The 19,885-nt window shown below is 43.2% G+C and overlaps 1 protein-coding gene across 1 annotated transcript in view; it reads right to left on the reverse strand.

Annotated features, from left to right (window-relative positions):
• The window catches only part of LOC144685066 (kielin/chordin-like protein), a 368,175-nt gene that overhangs the window by 97,430 nt on the left and 250,860 nt on the right, over positions 1 to 19,885 (reverse strand). Inside the window, exons 15-16 of the mRNA XM_078549601.1 lie at positions 7,526 to 7,639; positions 3,374 to 3,540 (exon numbers count right to left, since the gene is read on the reverse strand). Coding sequence (XP_078405727.1) covers positions 3,374 to 3,540; positions 7,526 to 7,639 — 281 coding nt within the window. The remainder of the gene's footprint in view (positions 1 to 3,373; positions 3,541 to 7,525; positions 7,640 to 19,885) is intronic.

The raw sequence follows: 19,885 nt of genomic DNA on the forward strand, positions 1-19,885 counted from the left end.
AGTGGCTCAAAGCAGACAGTTTTTCAAACTGCAAGGATCAAGGGAATGCATGGAGAAGAGACTATGCTGGAGTGAGACAATGACTGAGTATGTTGTTGGAAACTTGGTTCATGTGGAAATTCAGTGCAGAGGGGGAAAGGAATGCTCCTTTTCTGCCTTTTTTCAGGCATCAGCAGCTGTAAAAGACATACGTTGCATACCAGAAATGGAGGTGAGCCTGGAGACAGCGGTGAGTGCTTGAAGAGCTAGGGGGGTGAGTCTGTGGGTTCAGAGCAATCCAAAGAAAATTGATTTGTGACGTAACAGAAGGTAAGTGATTGCTTGGCTGGTGAACATTTTCTCGTTTTCCCTTATTTAAAGCAAGGAATTCTCCACCCCACCCACCACCTCCTCCCACCCCACACCAACCTCCGCTCCACAACTGGGCTTTGGCACTAGTTCAGGTGGCAAGAAGGCAGGAAGACAGCTTCTCTTGCCAATCCCACTAATTCCATCTGTCGTGCATTTCATGAAACAAACATACACTCTGTATTGGGGCAGTAGAAGTCTCCACAAAGCTGTATATTCATTTATATAATTACATCCTGTGTATTACTGGGTACAACATTCCTGTTTATTAAAGCTGAATCATGTTTTACTGCATATAACATTGCTGTATTTTAATTATATAATAACAGGCAATGTGTGATTGGGTATAGCAATACTGTATAGTCATTATTTAAAGAATATATAAAGCATCTATGTATTAATTTTGTAGAGGTGAAATTCCCCTGCTGCTCAGAGGTGGCTGGAACAGTACAATGAGCAATTTGCATTCACCAAAATTAGACATGCCACTCTGAACCCCAGCTTCTGAATGGGGCCTTATATACGAAGGGTATGAGTCCTCAACATGAAATTTAGATTAGTTTAGGAAAAAAACAGGATAACAAAGCTGTATAAAATGAGGCCCTGAAAGCGCAGGATAAAATAGGTCACTCTGGAACCAAAAATTTCTGCTTCTATGTTTGTTTTCAGAAATGAACAAGCTTTGTGCAGTGATATTAAAATCAGGCAGTATGGACTGCCTGGTACTCATACCGCCCATGGATGAGGTTTCCAAAAAAATACAAAGGCTGCTTGGCCTTTTCACCTGCCCACTAACTGTAAGGTTGGATGGGCAGTGAAAAATTTAAGTTAATTAATAGTTTAATGACCTTAATAGGCCTTCTAATTGTCAATGGGTGCACTGCCGATTCCCGCGCACGTCCACCAACCAAACTATCACGTGACTGTACGTTGACGTCGGAACGTTTGCCTGACATCATCGCGTGTCATTTCACGCTTGAGCGGGTTGGGCGCATGCCCGCCAGCCGAAGTGAAAATTCTGCCCCAAATAAAATAAAATGACAGAGTCACATGTGAGGGGACATGTTTTATAACATTTTAAAAATCTTTAGTTCTGATTTTTAAAACTCTTCATTAAAACTTTTCAAGCGCTTACTCGCACACATGCGTGAAGTTCCCCACTTGCCCCGCTCCCCCTCCCCGCCCGCACAGGCAGCGCTGAGCACTACTGCTCGCGTTTCACGCTGGGCGGGCCTTAATTGGCCCGCCAACATAATCGCTGTCCAGCTTCAATCGCGGCCGCCCACCCCCACTGAGCCCGCCTGACAAGGGCAAAATTCTGCCCTTAGTCTTTATGTCATTCTTTGATGTTCTTTATATTCTTTCCAACCTTCTGACCTGCCACCCGTCTTTGCACCTTTTTTAGTTAACCACACATGGTGGGCCCTTGGAACTTTTATTTCTCATCGGAATGTATGTATTCTGTCTATTCTAAATATCCCTTTAAATGTCAGCCACTGAACCTCTATTGACCTATCCCCCGAAAACTTCTATGTACTCTTCATCTATGCTACCTTTGCCCATCAGATTTTTTCAGTCTATATGTAGATTAAAATCCCCCATGATTATTGCTGTATCTTTCTGGCAAGCTCCCATTATCTCTTCTTTTATACACTGTCCTGCTGTGTAGTTACAATTAGGGGTCCTGTACACCACTCCCACAAGTGACTTCTTGTCTTTATCATTCCTCATCTCAACCCAACTCGCTTCTACATCCTGGTTTCCTGAATTTAGGTCATCCCTTTTTAATGTGTTAATACCATCATCAGTTAATAGAGCCACTCCTCCACCTTTTCCTAACTTCCTGTCCTTCCTAAATGTCATGTGCCCTTCAATATCCAGATCCCAATCTATGTCATCCTGTAGTCATGTCTCTGCAATGGCTATCAGATCGTGCTTATGTATTTCTATTTGTGTTATCAGTTCATCTGTTTGGTTTCGAATGCTACCTGCATTTAGATACAGAGCCTTCAGTTTTGTCCTTTTAATATCTTTGTAGCGTCTAGCCTTATCTGCTGATTTACTCTTAGAATTGTATTCTTTGTCCCTTCTTGCCATGGTCTGTTTATCATTTCCCATATTAATACCTGTCTCTCTTGCCTTGTCTCTACTCTTTGGTTTACCACATCTTCCCAAGTTTGATCCCTTGCCCCCAGGTATTCGATTTAAAATCCTCTCTACTTCCCTAGTTATGTGGCTTTGTGAGGACTCCGGCCCCAGCAACGGTTCAGGTGTAGACCGTCCCAATGGTACAGGTCCCACTTTCCCCAATATTGGTGCCAGTGCCCCACGAACTGGAACCCACTTCTCCCACACCAGTCTTTGAGCCACGCATTCATTTCTCTCATCTTATTTGTCCTAAGCCAATTTACATGTGGCTCAGGTAATAATCCAGAAATTATTACCTTTGAGGTTCTGCTTCTTAATTTGGTGCCTAGCTCATCATACTGACTATGCAGAGCCTCCTTCCTCATCCTGCCTATGTCGTTGGTATGTACATGGTACATTTGTGTAGTATTTTAATCCTTAGGCATAGAATAAAACTTAACCACTTACCAGGTACTCACCAAACAGCTAGTTCCTTTCCCTGTAGTGGAGCTAGAACCAATTTCTATGGGGTGAGAAAAATAGAAAAAGGAAACGAACACGTCCTCCCCCCACCACCTCCTTTCACCGATCTCCCCTCTCGCCAAACTCCAAGTCTTCACTCAGTTTTCTCAGCTGCACTCCGTTTGCCAAGGCTGCACTAAAGAACCCTGAGTTTATAGTAAACTGAACTGGGGCTCCAGTAACCAGATTCAACCTTCCAGATCTTAACCATTTGCCGCGTGAAATTATACTTAAATAATCTAAACAGTAAAAAGAGATCGCAAGACAAGATAGTTCCAAGCTGAGCCATCCTTCAGCAAGTGAGCACAGTGGGTGGTCTCCAGCTGAGCCACCCTTCAGGAATCAAACACAATGATAAACCATTGGATCTCCTCACCTGGCAAGTACACTCAACACACTCAGATACTGTCCAGGTGGCACCGTCCTGTTGCAAGGTGTCATTGTACCAGCAGGATGTTGGTGGTGTCCAGGGCGTGGCAAAGATCGCAGCTGGCAAAGGCTGCTTGAGGGATTCCATTACTGGAGCTGAATCAGGCAAGTTTTCTGGGAAATAACACATTACAACTCAATAAGAATATATCTGCAGAGCAGAATACTTTTCATTAAACATGTTGATTGCTGCATCTCCAGAAAGCTCTGTGCTGCAACAAGGACAAGCAGATGGTTAAAGTATCTGGGGAAAACATAAAAAAACTATAACCGCACAGGCCAACGGTGGCTGCTCCTTCTGCAGACCCTGAACAATCTGCTGAAGCTTGGATTCTCCACAGTTTGTTTAACCTCTTGAGGAAGAAGCAGAACCAAAGGGGAGAGAGCCAATAAGAGAAAATTTCTCCCCCCAACCCCCCACTTCCTCCCACACCCCCCAGTCATTTGCAGGCAGAGGTGCACAATATGACAATGACCACATGGAACAGATATACATGCTCCAGGTAGGCAGGCAGCTAGATGTGAAGCTGTACCAGTTGCTGCAAGGATGCCTGCAGCTAAGAGGTACTCAGCTCAGTACTTGTGCTGCCCTTTTAAGGATCCCTGCCACCCACTTGGCACCAAGGAAGTGGCCCTGAGCATTTTAAACAAGACTGTCACCCACGCCTCTCTCGGCGAACTGCCGTTTCTATAGGAACTTTCTAGACGGGACTGAAGTACAGTCCAATCACTTTATTCGCCTACTTTGTGCCATGTGTCACATGTGATATCTCAAACTTCCTTAGTTCTGAGGTATCATGTGCTACTTCCCAAACTCTAATTTTGCAGGGGAAAAGTGGAAAGTGGGAGGTGGGGAAGAATGGCACAATATAGAAGTGTGATGACAGCTCCCAAGAAAACAGGAGCAGATCCTTATGATACATTGCTGATGACAAGTTGCACATGAATGGACTGGAAGTCCTTGCAATTCATGATGGCTATAATGTGGTGTGAAGGAGCCTGCAAGGCAATGGGAGTGCAGTCCATGATGCCCTGAAGTTGAGCAAAGTCCAATCTTGCTGCTTGCAGATGTCCGTGGGGAAAGCAATGAAAGTGTTGGCTCAAACAGACATTGCATGAGGTGCCCGTGTAATGCAGGACTGATGTTAGTGGTATCACCTGTTTCAGCCTGAAAGCTGAAAGGGGCAAAATTGAGTATCCATACCTATATTTTTTTTAATTCACTAACCTGCACCTAACACAGCCCTGTCAAATTAAATTGAAGGCAAAAATGTTGAGGGCTGCAGTGACCCTAGCTGCAACAGGCTATGAGGTGCTAGGTGTGCCAGTTGATTGCAAGCCCTGTTCGAGGAGACAACATAATCAGCTAGCAATTGAAGGAACGTTGTCCTGGGCCTGTAAGCTCTCTTGGGAGCTCACCTCCTCCTCCTTGCTTTCCCTACAGCTATGATTCTGTTTGCTCCTTCATCCATCTGCTGGTTATTCTCCTCTTGCCAGGCTGGAATTGTCACAAGGATCCCCATGAAGAAGTGTGTTGCCAAAAGCTCCTTAAAAGTTCAGAAAACTTTACAGCCGCTACTAGCCTCTATCAGTCATATGATGTGGCCAAAAACTACTATGTAATACAAGCAGAACATCCTTCAAAGCTTTATAGCATTTGGCCACCTAAATTGAGGTGCACCTGGAAATTGGAACAGGCAGTAAGTTGACACATGCATTACCCACGTGAATTTGGTCTGACTACCCCATCTCTCGGTTTTAAAGAAAGGAAAATGACACCAGCTGTTTTTTTAAAGTATCACACTGATCCTGTATCTATTCTGTAAAAGACTTTGGGGTGGGTTGATTTTTAACTTTTTGACCTGCCATGAGGGTGGGGCCCAGTAACATACAAGAAACTCAGAAGGAGGAGTTGCCCCACACACGGGACTTCATTAATGAGGTTCCCGAAAGTCAGCCTGTTTGACAGCCTTGGCTTCCAGACGGGTGGTGAGCACTGGAGAATAGGCTAGAGGTCAGGGTAGGCTGAGTCCCCATCCAGGGAGGCAAACCAAGCCCAAGGGGTGGGGATGGGTCTGATCCTGGGGAGGTGAGAGCTCAGAGCCATCATGATGTAATGCCAGGGCAAGGGAGGTCTGCAGCCTGATGGGGGAGGGAACCCAAGGTCCCAATGGGGGTGGGATTGGAGGCCGAGATGGAACTCCAGGAGGAGATTGGAAAGGACAGTAGTTGGTGTCTGATCATGAGGTTTCAGCATTGACTTCTTGGATCTAACAGCCCTTGCAAGCCTGTAGGGCTTTAAGAAACCTGACCATCTCGAGGTAAATTTAAAATAGTGCATAAAAATGATGCTCGCAGCCTCATTATAATACGAAAATTATCAACCCACTTCCTGTGAGCACTCTTGCTGCCTGCCTATCCCCATCCCCAGCTAAAACTGGAAGTGGATAGTTTGGAGGCACGTTGGAGTCGTAATTCAGGTTCTTAACATTTTAACCTCCCACCTGACACAAGTCACAGTGTCAGAAGAGGCCCTTCGGCCCATCGAGTCTGTACCGACACGGGAGAAACACCTGACCTACCTACCTAATCCCATTTACCAGCACTTGGCCCATAGCCTTGAATGTTATAACGTGCCAAGTGCTCATCCAGATACTTTTTAAAGGATGTGAGGCAACCCGCCTCCACCACCCTCCCAGGCAGTGTATTCCAGACCGTCACCACTCTCTGGGTAAAAAAGTTTTTCCTCACATCCCCCATAAACCTCATGCCCCTCACCTTGAACTTATGTCCCCTTGTGACTGACCTTTCAACTAAGGGGAACAGCTGCTCCCTATCCACCCTGTCCATGCCCCTCATAATCTTGTATACCTCGATCAGGTCACCCCTCAGTCTTCTCTGCTCCAATGAAAACAACCCAAGTCTATCCCACCTCTCTTCATAACTTAAATGTTTCATCCCAGGCAACATCCTGGTGAATCTCCTCTGCACCCCTTCCAGTGCAATCACATCCTTCCTATAATGTGGCGACCAGAACTGCACACAGTACTCCAGCTGTGGCCTCACCAAGGTTCTATACAACTCCAACATGACCTCCCTACTTTTGTAATCTATGGCTCGACTGATAAAGGCAAGTGTCCCATATGCCTTTTTCACCACCCCACTAATGTGCCCCTCTGCCTTCAGAGATCTATGGACACACACGCCAAGGTCCCTTTGTTCCTCAGAACTTCCTAGTGCCATGCCGTTCATTGAATACTTCCTTGTCAAATTACTCCTTCCAAACTGTATCACCTCACACTTTTCAGGGTTAAATTCCATCTTCCACTTATCTGCCCATTTGACCATCCCATCTATATCTTCCTGTAGCCCAAGACACCCAACCTCACTGTTAACCACCGGGCCAGTCTGCCAGTTTTTTAGCAGATAAAATTCTGCCCTTTATTTCACAGTTCAATATCTTGCTGTATCATTTAGCTTTCGTCTATTTATCTTGTAAATTAATCTTGCTAGTAGTTTTAACTTGTTTGTGTTGGTTCAGCAATGATTCTTACCTTCTAGGAGAATTCAAATATGACGGGCATTTCACATGACTTTTAATGAACTATACATTAAAATCAGGGGTATTGTTAATGCCACACATGCTGCCCATTTCATGATATGTTTAAAAAAGTAGATTTTGGTGGAAAGGACATTCAGTCTGGTTACTGAAACTACATTTAGCTGCCTACATGAGACAAATGAATTAGTAAAACGCTCAAACTGAAGCAGCACAGCTGTGAAGGACCAGTGTCAAGCCTGACACTGAAGAAGGGTCACCTTACCAAGGCAATAGGGAATGGCTGACTCCCATGGAACTGCGTTCCAGCAAGAGGAAATGTGGTGAAAAAAAATAAGTGTGGGTGTGGTTTTTAATGCATCTATTATAAAAAATAACATTCCTCACCTGATGTAAAGTGGCAGATCAACCTCAGGGTTCAGAAGATTAACTCTGCACTTTGTTGTCACTACTTACAATGCTGTGTGGACTCCTCAACATATTCCAGCTGGAGTTTAATGCAATGTTGTCATGCCTGCTCTCTCATCATTGTCTACTCACCTGTGCAGGTGTCGTTCACGTTTAAGTGAAATCCTTCTGGGCATGTACAGTAGAAACTTCCCTCGGTGTTAACACAATGATGAGAGCACGGGCTGGAGAGGCATTCATCAATATCTGAGAAAATAAAAATGACACGCATGAGGCAATAATCGATCCACAATCCGTCGGCAACTCAAGCCACCCAAAACTCTCAGACAAGTATAAGATTGTCTAGACTCAGGGAAAGGAACAGGGTAGTGGATGTGCAGATAGAAGCTCATTGCACCATTACACAATCTACTATTGGTGAGGGACCAGCACCAATCAGAAACAAAATAGCAACAAAAAGAGAAGAAAAACCTGCAGAGGCTGAAAATCTGAAACTCAGAAAAAAATTTGCTGGAAACACTCGACAGGACAGTCAGTATATGTAGAGAGTGTAGATGCATTAACATTTCACATGTGATCCCTTTGAATGACAATTGTCATGGCAATAATTCATGGGACAAGCTGACTGAAACATTGTTAAAGACACCCATTAGTGAGGAATTGTGAAACCTCAAATGAGGATTGTTCAGCCCTCCAGTTGATAAATGCACATCCCGACACATTTGAGTAGGCACAAAGTAGCAGCCACCAACTAACAAAGCCGTCAGCCCTGCCCCAGCATCAGACCTTACATAAGTGACTTCAAGAGGCTCCTCTCAATGAGGCCCATTCTAGCAATGTGTGAACAGACTGTCTTGGCACCAATACATCAGGAGTGACTGCACTTCCAGCCAGAGAACCCAGTGTCAAGAGCACCAATTTCTGGTACCTCATCTTGGGGAGTACATCGCTCAGAGTTAGCTATCCAATTCATACTTAGAAGTGCATGTCCCACGTGTCAGCACACTAAGAGAACACACTTGAGTGAGTCGTACATACACTGAGGGGCATATACATATAGACATTACCAACAGACAAAATCAAAATAACACATCTCTTTTCAGTTCTGTGATTAACTGATAAAGAAACTGAGGCCTAGGTTTTCCAATTATGATGGCAATGTTAAACCTATTTGTTTTAGACAGATTAGTCTCAGCCTCACCATCAGAAAACTTACGTTAGTGTCTAATTTGACAACGTAAAAACAGAAAGGAATGTGCAGTTTTTCAGACAAAGCAAAAATCACATTCGTACAGGTGCAAATGAGAAAACAAGTCTCTCGTGAGAGTCGAGGGTGATGTCTTTCCGTCTTGCACCTCGCTGCCAGCCCACAGTGCCTGACACATGTTGGCACCTTTTCAGCACCACCTCTTGTTGTTGCTGCCTGTCACACAACTCCATTACAAGCTTACTCTTTCAATGCACTGTTAACAAGCACATTTGGCCGTGATTCCTCAGACACCCACTGTCTATGGTCACACATGGAGAATGACTACTGGTTAAGGTAGTCAAGGACACCCCATATCCCAGCATGAGCACCTTTGGGAGAGGAGAGGGAAGGAATAACTGTCTTGCTGGTAATCTGCAAATTAAAGCACTCTGTTAACCTCTTAGCAACCACTTGAAATTATTTCTTGTCATCTCTGAAAAGAAACTCCTTAGACCTCAATCTGTATAATCTGAGCCAAGTACTTAATAGATCACTGATAAAATTCCAGGCCATGGCCACCTCTCCCTCTCACTGTGCTTGGCAGCAAAAGAAGAAAAACTGTGTGAAATGAAGCAAATTAATACATAAAGTACACACTGTGCTTGGCTCATCACCATGGCAATTAAAATGGGCTGAGCTGAAGTGGGCACAAACCATCAGCAGTGAGTCACCTTCTGCCAGAGATCTGTATCCAGAGTTGTAGAATTTCCAGTCAAGCTGTCATTGATAAAGCTCTGTGCTGATTTATATCATCACTGAGTTTACCATTCTGTGCGATAGTCTGTGAACAGGACACAGCTACCGGTGGCTGATAGAGAACGCCATAGAGCCAATGTGTGATGCAGTACTTGTACAATTAGAGTAAAGACTGTTTAACACAAGTCACAATACAGGCCAACTATTTGCCCACACCTGGCAAGAGTGAGACGTTGTTAGTATCTTACTCTACCACCATAGAATCGCGACCTCCTGTCTAGATGCACTACGTCGGTATCTCCCCAGCATTCCTCTTGCTTTATTCCACCAAAGAGTGGCAGAATTCAGCAGAAAACTTGAAAATCACACAGGTGGGATGCGAAGAAAGAAATAAAGGTATAGGAAAAAGGAGATAGAGAAGGGAAGAAAGAACAAAATAACAACTCATATTTAAATAGCAACTTTGACATAGTAAAATTTCCCAAGCCATATCACAAGAGCATAATCAGACAAAAAATTAACATCGAACCAAAGAAGGAGACATTAGGACAGGTGACCAGAAAATTGGTTAGAGGAATAGATATTAAGCAGCATCTTCGTGGTGCAGAGGTAGTACACTGAGTGAGGGAATTTCAAGGCTTAGGCCTACTTAGCTGGATGCACAGAAAACCAATCGTGCATAAGAAGGAAGTGAACGATGTTCAAGGCCAGATGTGAAGGAATGTGGAGTCCTTGTGGGGTTGAAAGGCTGGAGGAAGTTACAGGAGAGAAGGACGTGGCCAAGTGAAGATTTGAACACGAGGGAGAGAATTTTTTTATTCTTAGAATGGATGTGGGTGTCGCTGACAAGGCCAGCATTTGTTGCCCATCCCTAATTACCCTTGAACTGAGTGTCTTTCCAGGCCATTTCAGAGGGCAGTTAAGAGTCAACCACATGGATCTGAATCTGGAGTCACATGTACGCCAGATCAGTTAAGGATGGCAGATTTCCTTCCTGTCTGTTCAGCCTGAGACAATGACCAGGGAGGGGAATGGAACTGGTGCCTAGGGAGTACATTTTATGGAGGAGCTGGAAGGCAATGGCTTTGGTCTTCTAACATTTAATTGGAGGAAATTCCAGTTTACCCAGGACTGGACATCAATGTAACAACACAGAGGCAATAGCGGGATGAAGAGAAGTGAAAGTGAAGTAGAGCTGGAAATCATCAGTTTACAAATGGAACCTGCATTATCTTGAGATGATATTGCCGAGGGACAGTATGTAAATGATTTGTAAGAGGGGCTCAAGATAGATCCTTGGGGGACACCAGGGTAACAGTGCAGAGGCAGTAGAAGAGCTGTTGCAAGTGGTTACGACTGGACAGTTAAGAATGGAACCAGGTGAGAGTCATTCCACTCAGTCGGACAACGGAGGAAGATGGTGTGGTCAACTGTTTCAAAGGTTACAGCCAGGCCAAGAAGGATGGGGAAGGATTGTGGACCATGATAAGAGTTGCATATGATGAATTTGTGGCTTGGATTCGGACCATTTCAATGCTTGGCAGAAACGGTCATCTAAATGTAAAGGTTCAAACATGGCATCGTGGGAAAGACGAGTCTGGATTTGGGAGACAACAACATGTTCAAATGTACGTATTTAGTGTAGAAAAGAAGCAAGGACAAAGGGCAACGAATGGGACTATATTAACTCTCTTTCATTCGTTATCCCCCTTGCCCAATTTTATTTCATCTAGTTCTATTAAAATAACTTAATTATTTAACAGTTTCCAATTCCAACAAGACTTTCACATAACACAGGGGAGGCTTTTCACTGCTGCCCGCCTCTTTCTTGCCTGAAGAATAGCAACAGGTCATTGAAAATCCAATGGGGATCTCGTGTATCCATTGTTCCCCCTCTCTCCTCCCAAATCAGGTCTTTAAATTAATATGCAAATCAGGGACCTACATCTGTTAGAAATGGGTGAAACACGTGTGGCACATGTCAGCAACACGCTCTCTCGGAGCCATGTGGTGATTTTTATCCTGACCACTGCAGGTGCCAGGAAGAGCAATCATGCTTCATTGAACCCCACAAACAGCCTTCTCGACGTTGCATCTGTTCTTGTGCCCTTCTTTCAATATCAGCCTTCAGCTCGCCAAGAACATTTCAATGAGGCCTGGCCTGAAAGTGGCTGGAGCCCCCTGCTCACCATGATGGGTGAATCTTCGAAAAAAACAAATTGTCCGCTATTTTTATTCTCTGAGATAGTATAGCCCAGGTCTAACAATTAAACTGATTCACATTAAATTGCATACTACGACCGTGCAGAATATGGATCTGGATTAGAAAATAACATACTGTCACACAGCTACATTATTATTCAGGATTTATTTACAAATAAAATGGCATGGAGGCAAAGAGCTTTTGATAAAATAATGAACAACACAATACATGTGTAAGAGAACTGGAATTTGTCCAATAAAGGTTAGTACACTCTCCTCAGGAGGTTCCTTGGAATGGAATCTGCTAATCAAATGGATGCTTTAGAGCACAAACAGCAATCTCAGAATGTACATTTTAGGGCAAGATTGTATACATTAATTATTGCAGCCTCAGGCAAACACAAAGTCTGGTGCATTCTCATCTGATCTGAAGACCAACCAGCCAGAACTGAGATATTTATCCTGCCCAATTAACTTTCTTGAAGTGAATGCTTTTCTTTTGAAAGACTCAAGCAAAAAAGTTAAAAGTCCTCAAACCTCAGAAGACAACCAGACAAAAGCTCGTAACAGATGTATTTTCTCCTGGAATTTTCTACCAGGCTATTTTCACACACAACTAGAAGTGACAGGGTAAATGCTGTGAAGCTTTATTTCTGACTTGAAGCCCTGCTCAATGAGGACATGACACAAAATGTCAATGCCTCCAATTTGAGGCACTCCTGTAGTTCAAGTCATTTATTTTAATGACCAAAAAATTGGAAGTATTACAAATTAGGGCCATGGATCTGTTGGTCCCTTAGAGTAAAGCTCTAAGCATGGAAGTGGAGCCTTCCAAATATTTGCCCTTACACCTCCCGTCTGACAAATGCTATATCCAATAACACTTACACCAATCTACCCCATCCCTAAGAGAATACTTTATCTGTTAATTCATAAACAGCAAAGCTACCTGCCTGATCAGACAACATATACCTTCAATTTGAAAGGTCCACAGCATACAGCCTCCTGCCAGAAAATGCAGGCACAAAATTGAACACATGGCACCTTGCATCCTACTTCATAAAGAAGAAAATTAGGTAGTGTTTAAGAGGCTTCACTGACAGCTTGGAATAAACCTCTTGTGACGATTATGTCAATTGGTCGCATGCCTAATTTCATTTCTTTTCTTGCCAGGTCTACCTCTGTTGCAGAGTTGCCTATTTATACTGGGTGCAGTGCTATTGCACTAGCCTGGACTGCAGAAGGGGACTTTTTTTACAGCTAGTATCAGTTTAATCAATTAAAAAATTAGTTTAAAATTTGCTGTCTTTTTTTTGAGTAAGCATTTTGTTTAGGTTGATTTTGCTCAGTGATTAAATAAATTCATGTTGCTGTGGAGAGCTGAATGTGGGCGTTGGAAGACTATATTTAGCTTTCCATTAAATCATTGTAACTGCCTTTGCTCAGCTCTGACTGTGTGTACGTTGAAGCAAGCACCAATGGCATAGCCAACATTAGAGATCTCTGCCAACAAAAGTAAATTACTGCCGATGCCTCTGACAAAAGATCATCAGCCTGAAGTGTTGGCGCAATTTTCCCAGGCAAGGGTAGGTGGGTTTGTGTGCATACAGGAGTTAAATCACCAAAAGCTGATGTTAAGTTGGGATTAAACTGTTGTTTGGTAGTACAGAATTTGAATATTGCTGCAAAGAGACATGTTGCCAAAACTTTTCACCTTGTACGCATCAAGGACAAACACAAGAATGCCAAATTTCAAACAATCGCAACAATTTATACTACAGGGCAAAAGGGTGCTGATTGGTTGGCAAATTGACTCTGATTGGCCAAGGTGTTGCCATGGAAAAAGCAATGGGGAACTATAGGCTCTCCAAGCTCCTGGGTAATTCCAGAAAAAAGAACAAGGCTTGAACATTTTTTTTTTGCAGAGAACAGGTCCTTGTATGAATGCAAATCACTTCTAGCAAGCATAGATGAGCCATGTTATGGAGCTTGACTGATTTTCTAGAATTGGTTGTTTGTGTAGCTATTAGCACACTCAGGATTGTTCAGCAAGTGCTGCCCAATCACAATATTACATATAACAGTAGACATTTTGTTTTGGGTTGTGCAAGCGCAATCTGGTTGAGTACAGTCTGTACTCTGCCCATTACGAATAAATGAAGGAACAAGCTGTTGATTCAATCAACCAATCACTGGGCTATATTGGCCTATGTACCTGGTACAGCACTGGCAGTAAAATTCATACACAACATTGCTCAATTGTGTGGTAGGAAGAATGTCTTTTTTGTCCAATGGCAGAATCCTGTTAGCGGAAAATTCCACTCGTGTAGACATTGCATGGTAGCAGTGTGAAACGGCTTGTTTAATCTGTTGTTCAAATTTTATTTGATAATTTTACAAATAACCAGTCGAGCCCTTAACGTGGCTCATTTGCCTTGCTAGAAGCGACACGCATTCACATCAGGGGCCTGTTCTCTGCAAACAAAAGGAATATGTTCAAGACTTGCACCTTTTTTGAATTACCCAGGAGCTTGGGGAGCTTATAGTTCTCCGCTGTTTTCCCCTTGGCAACACCTCAGCCAATCAGAGTTGCCAACCAATCAGCACCCTATTCTCCGGTAATATAAATCGTTTAAAATTTAATATCTTGCATTTGTCCTGATGAGTGCAAGTCGAAACGCTTTGGCAACATATCTCGATTTTTTGCAACTGTTTAAATCCTCAATTCTGGATTTTCAAGCCAGGACATCTGTTTCCTATCCTGTGAGCAACTCCCCAGGGTCACCGAGGAGAGTGCACAGTGGGAAGCACTTCTTCAGTGAAACTGGCAAGCTGGAAAAACTTTGAAACTGAAGAACTCCAGTCAGAGCCAGGTGAGAGGCTGCTGCCCAAAGTACTTCTTCTCAGAGAGTGCTTTCACTGCTCAACAAGTACTGTCCAACTTTTTGGAAGTCACTTCACCTGCCTAGCACTTTACTCACTTTCAGCTACATTTCCCTGCTGGCAGCATTTACGATGGCATGGGGGCAGCTTATGCAGCTCTACCCTGCACCTCTGCTAAGGGCCAAGCGCAGTAGTATACTTCTATACCATTATAACAACACCACCAACAGCACCATCAGTATCAGCTGCCTTCTGCTCTGCCACATGCCCCTCCACAGGACAGAAGGAATGGGCACTTAGATCCAGCTGCAAGGAGGCAAGACCCCCAAGCCAGGGTCTACAGGCAGAAGGTCGGTTCTTTCTGCATTTAAGCACTAGTGTCTCAGGAGGCTCAAGCTCTCATGGTCGGTCTGCAGCCTTCTGGAACAAGGCCACCTTCCCAGTGGAGGAAATGGCATGCATTCCCAGTGGCCAGTAAGGTGTTTATTACTGAAGAATCACCTCCTAAAGCCCCACCCTCCTCAGGTCTCTGCCTCTCACCAAGTCTTTTCTCCTGCAATGAGAGAAAGCAGAGAGATGTGAGCATTCGTAATGGCATGCATGGAAGGAGAGAAGGACAATACTTGTGCAGGGTGACTGTGAGGCTAGGATGCAAGCAGGCAATAGGATGAGTTTGATTATTGGCTGCTCAGATGGGGATGTGAGGTACCTGGAGGGAAAAGAATGAATGCAGCTGCAAGATGTGTTGTCCTAAAGGGAGCTGTGAAAGTCAGTGTGTGAGGCTTGGCATCTGAAACTTTTATACCACTCACTTGTCATTCCCTCCTGAGGTCCTGGATCCTCTTGGTGCACTGTCTTCAGGCTGGAGGGACCACACATCTGCTGCTTACTTCCCTGGTCACTTCCTTCCATGCCTACTTGGCTGGAGAGACTAGCCTCTTCCTCCTTTCCTTTGGAGAGCTCACCTCTACAGTACCTCAGACCCCACAGCAAGACCTCCAGGTAAGGGTGAGAGATGAAGGGAGTGGCCTTCCTAGGTCTCCTCTCCATATCAGTGGTTGCTGCAAATTCAAAAATCCAAGTGCTGGTGAGCCCTTGTACCCCATGCTGTGGTCCCTTTAATTAAAAATCCTTCCTTTGACAGAATGGACACATCATCCTGCCCACCCTACCTGATTGACTATAGAACTCGGAGCTGTCATTGCTGATGCCTTTGCTCAGTTAAAGAGCCTCGGCAGAGCCTGCGCCTTCACCATTTGGGTTCCTGTCACGTAAATGGTCCCTCCTTTCCAACAGGGACTAAGTTCAGAAAATTCTGCCCATTAGCTCTGTTTCCCTCTCCGCAGGAGTTGTCTGACCTGCTCAGTATTTGCAGCATTTTCTGTTGGTATTATTGGAGAATTCCTGATCTGGGGAAAGGTGGCCAGATGCCCAGGAAGAGACAGCTTCATGACATGACTGTGTTTTGTAATAGTGACAAGAGTGTTTTGCAACGTATTTGATACACACAAATAGGAATAGATTTAATCAACAACAAGAGGCAGCACATAGAGGGAATTATACACGATACATTGCGAATGTCATTATATAAATCACAGTCAATCTTTTGGCAGTGAAAGGATCTCCTTTGCAAGTGCATATCTGAATTTCTGCCTGCACATTCACTGAATGTCTCAAGCACTTCCACAAATATTTTCATGTGGTGGCAAGGCTTAATTGTGTGTAATGTGGTTCACTTTATGATGCAAGAGAAATCTAATAGTGATAATTAACTATAAGGTGTGTTTAGCAATTGGTATTTACAGCCCCTTTTATTGTCCTACCAAGAAGGAATGTTACACTAGGCCATTTATAATAACACATCATATCCATTAGCATCCAGAATTACAGCCCTGCAATTGCATTATCTTGCTTCTGAAGTATGTCAAAGATCAAAGCTTAAATCAGTGAACTTAAACCAAAGTCTGGGCCAGGAGCCAGGCACTTAAAGCAATGCCCCTCACCACCGCACCACCAGCCACCCAAGGGCCCACACCGCCATCCCTCAGCCAAAAGCTTTACTCCCGATCACTCCAATCTTCCTGCTGGTACTTGGATTACATTAACCAGAACTCTCAATACAACCCACATTGAAAATGAATGTTATCAAAGTGTATCTGGTGTGATGATTGCAGAGTTTTGATGAATGCAGAATAAAACTCGATTACCAGAACCATCTGGTTCTCTCTCATGAACAAGAGGAGGATGAAAAAAGATTCTTCTCACATCCTGAGGTTGCATTCTTACACTTCACAACGTGGGTGTATTTACATTTAACACCGTTTTTTAGCACAAAAGGGTATATTGCACCTGAGCCAACTATTTTCTCCTTTAAATACAGGCGAATCTACAAGATGTACAAGACAGTGGTGGCATGCACTGTACGCTTACTACGCTGTAGCAAGCCAATTTGCTCATGAATCCAGCCATCATTTTATATTGCAGTTCATGAGGTAACTGCATTGAGGTCAGTTTACATTGCACAATAAGTCAAAGCATACATTTGGCCAACTGCATACTTATAAACTAAGATCAGAATTTGTGGCTCAACCAAAGCAGCAGCTGCCAATGTAAACTGAGGACCAGATGAAAACCTGAGGGCACTGATTGAAAATTAACAGATCGCCAGAAGACAAAAAAATGCAAATCCACTGTAACATCTAGAAATCTAGGCCAGTTCCACTCAAAGTTACATAGACCAAGATTTAACTAAACCAGGTGAGATTCCCCTGAGAGCACTTCTTTATCAACAGAAACAGGTGAGCAAACGCAGAGAAAATCTAAAGAGAATATTGAACACAAACTTGCTGCATACTATTGATATGATCCTTATGGAGAGCTGTCGTTTCAAAATAATAAATTGATCAGGAAGACAAACTCAGACTACCATGGTTATTATGGAATGGTGCGTCTCCATGAAATCCAAATCAGCAGACAGCCAGACACTCATGGGGATTAGTGACATGCCAACGTTAACACTCACTGTTCCAGCAGGGTGCCTAAGGAGACATTCCCTGGTTAAGACGCCTTCTTTGAAGTGGGTAAAATATATGTAAGATTCTGTCAGAAAGTATCCCATCAATAGATGATTAATCATTGTACCATTTAAAAGTGACAAGTGCTTTCACACAAAAAGCATTGAGATCTTTGTGAATGACAGATTTTTCATGTTCAGTGAAGTGATGCAGTGCCTGACCATTAATAGACACAAATGTTAATCATATAGAAAGATAAAACTAATTTCATACTCTTAAAAGGCAGTTACAGTGGATGCTTCTATTGAAACAGTCCGAATATAAATTGTACATCGCTGGTAAAGAGATCCACACTGACTACTGCATTCATCAATATCTGCACCCAAACCACGTAAAAATTTAAAGTATGGAGCCAGGAAAAGCTATTTTGTCCATCAAGCCCACTCCTTCACAGTCCAATGTGCAACTTTTTTATTACATGTTTTGCCTCAATTATTAATTGATTGAGGGCAAGTATTGACCGAATCCCAAACATGACCACTCCACTCCTGGCAGGTTGTTTCCTACACGTATATTTTCTTGCTCTGAGAAGAACAGGAACCCTTGTACATTTCAGTCTAAATTGGGAAAGTGGATGACTACCCAGAGGAGGAGACAGAAAGAACAGGAAGGGAAGAGAAGGGGGGAGAGGGAAGGAGGGAAAGGGGGAAAGGAAGGAAGGGAAGGAGGGAAAGGGAAGGGAGGAAAAAGGAAGGGAGGGAGGGAAGGGAGGAAAAGGGGAAGTGAGGGAAAGGGGAAGGAAGGAAAGATTGTATTCACATATCACCTTTCATGATTACAGACATCCCAAAGTGCTTTATAGCCAATGAAATACTTGTGAAATGTAGCCACTGGATCCACCAGGAAACATGGAAACCAAATTGCACACAGCAAGCTCCCACAAACAGCATTGTGATAAAACCAAATGATTGACAGGTTGTGTAGGCTCGAGGAGCCTACTCTTGCTCCTAATTTGTATGTTCGTATGTTTGTGATGTAGATTTAGGGATAAATATTAATCAGGACAACTGAGATAACTCCCCTCCTCTTCTTCGAAATAACGTCATGGAATTTTTTAAGTCCACCTGAGAGGCCAGACGGCCTCAGTTTAAGGTCTCATCCGAAAGAACCAACACAAATAAACCCTGCATATCTGGACTGATCCACAAGTTTTTAAATCTATGATGAGGACAAGGCCAGAGGTAGAGGGGGTAAAAACGATACCACGGCATTGTGGAACAAGAAATTGCCTATAGGGATAAAGTGAATATTCACAAAGACAATTTTAAGTTGGTATTCCATAAAAAGGGCACTGACAGCCTAATCCACAGCTGCAGCCATCAGCTTCAAATAGTGTGCTGCCCTCCAAGCTAAAATAAGGAATATAATGGAGAAAATGGGAAAACCTCTATTTCAATTGGGGAAAGCTTTCTTCTCATCATAGATGTGGCAGTCCATGATTGAAGAGGTCACAATTCAGTAGGAACCAATAACATTGGAAAGGTTAGGATTGAGATCCTGCTGAGGTATTTTGAATAGCTGGGATGTAAATTAAAATCCAAGACATCCCGGTAGCAATTTTAGGACTAAACATGGCACTGTGCTGCACCAGTCAGGCAGAAACAATTTAGTTATATCAATTCATATTTGAGAAATAGTTTGAAAGGGGGATTTTAGATTCCTAGGTCAATTTCTGGGGCAGAGTGAAGTTCTCCAGATGGCACGGGCTTTACCTAAACTAAATTGGCACCAATGCTTTTAGAGAAAATAAATAAGAGCAACGGAGTTTAATTTAACTTAGTAAGACGAAGAGAGGCAGGCACAAAACAGATTATAGAGAAAGCAAATTAATGGTTCAGAATACATTTTCAAAAAAGATAATCTGGTTTGAAATATATAGTGCAAAAGGAAGAAATAAAGCTCTTGAGGTTTTCTATAGACAATAGGACAAAGTAAAAGGAGGACTGGTTAGTTTATAAAGACATGTTTATGCAGACAGAAAGGTCATATTGGGGTGTCATTGTTCATGGGAAAAGCCTAAGTAGTATCTAATCTAAGCTGCTGAGGGCTACTTTGACAGCTTTCTGACCTAGAGTGTAAGGGATACTACGAGTTATATTGCAATGATATCATACTGGAAAAGAAATGACTGACATCCTTAGGTGCCAATACCAAAACCAATCCTCAGGGATAAAGACAATCAAGGGAGAGCTCAAATAATTTCACGGAGATGCAGAAATCAAGAAAATGTCAATTAACAAAAAGAACGCCTCAACGACTTACTACTGAGAACAGTGAATAACTGTATGCCAAGGACTAAGTCATACAGATTAAAAGAATGTGAATATAAATTAAATAATAAGGTAATGTGAAGATGAGTTAATGAAGAAAAATATACTCTGCAAAGCT

This window comes from Cetorhinus maximus, chromosome 9 (genome assembly GCF_964194155.1).
Source record: "Cetorhinus maximus chromosome 9, sCetMax3.hap1.1, whole genome shotgun sequence".
In the NCBI taxonomy this organism is placed as follows: Eukaryota; Metazoa; Chordata; class Chondrichthyes; order Lamniformes; family Cetorhinidae; genus Cetorhinus; species Cetorhinus maximus.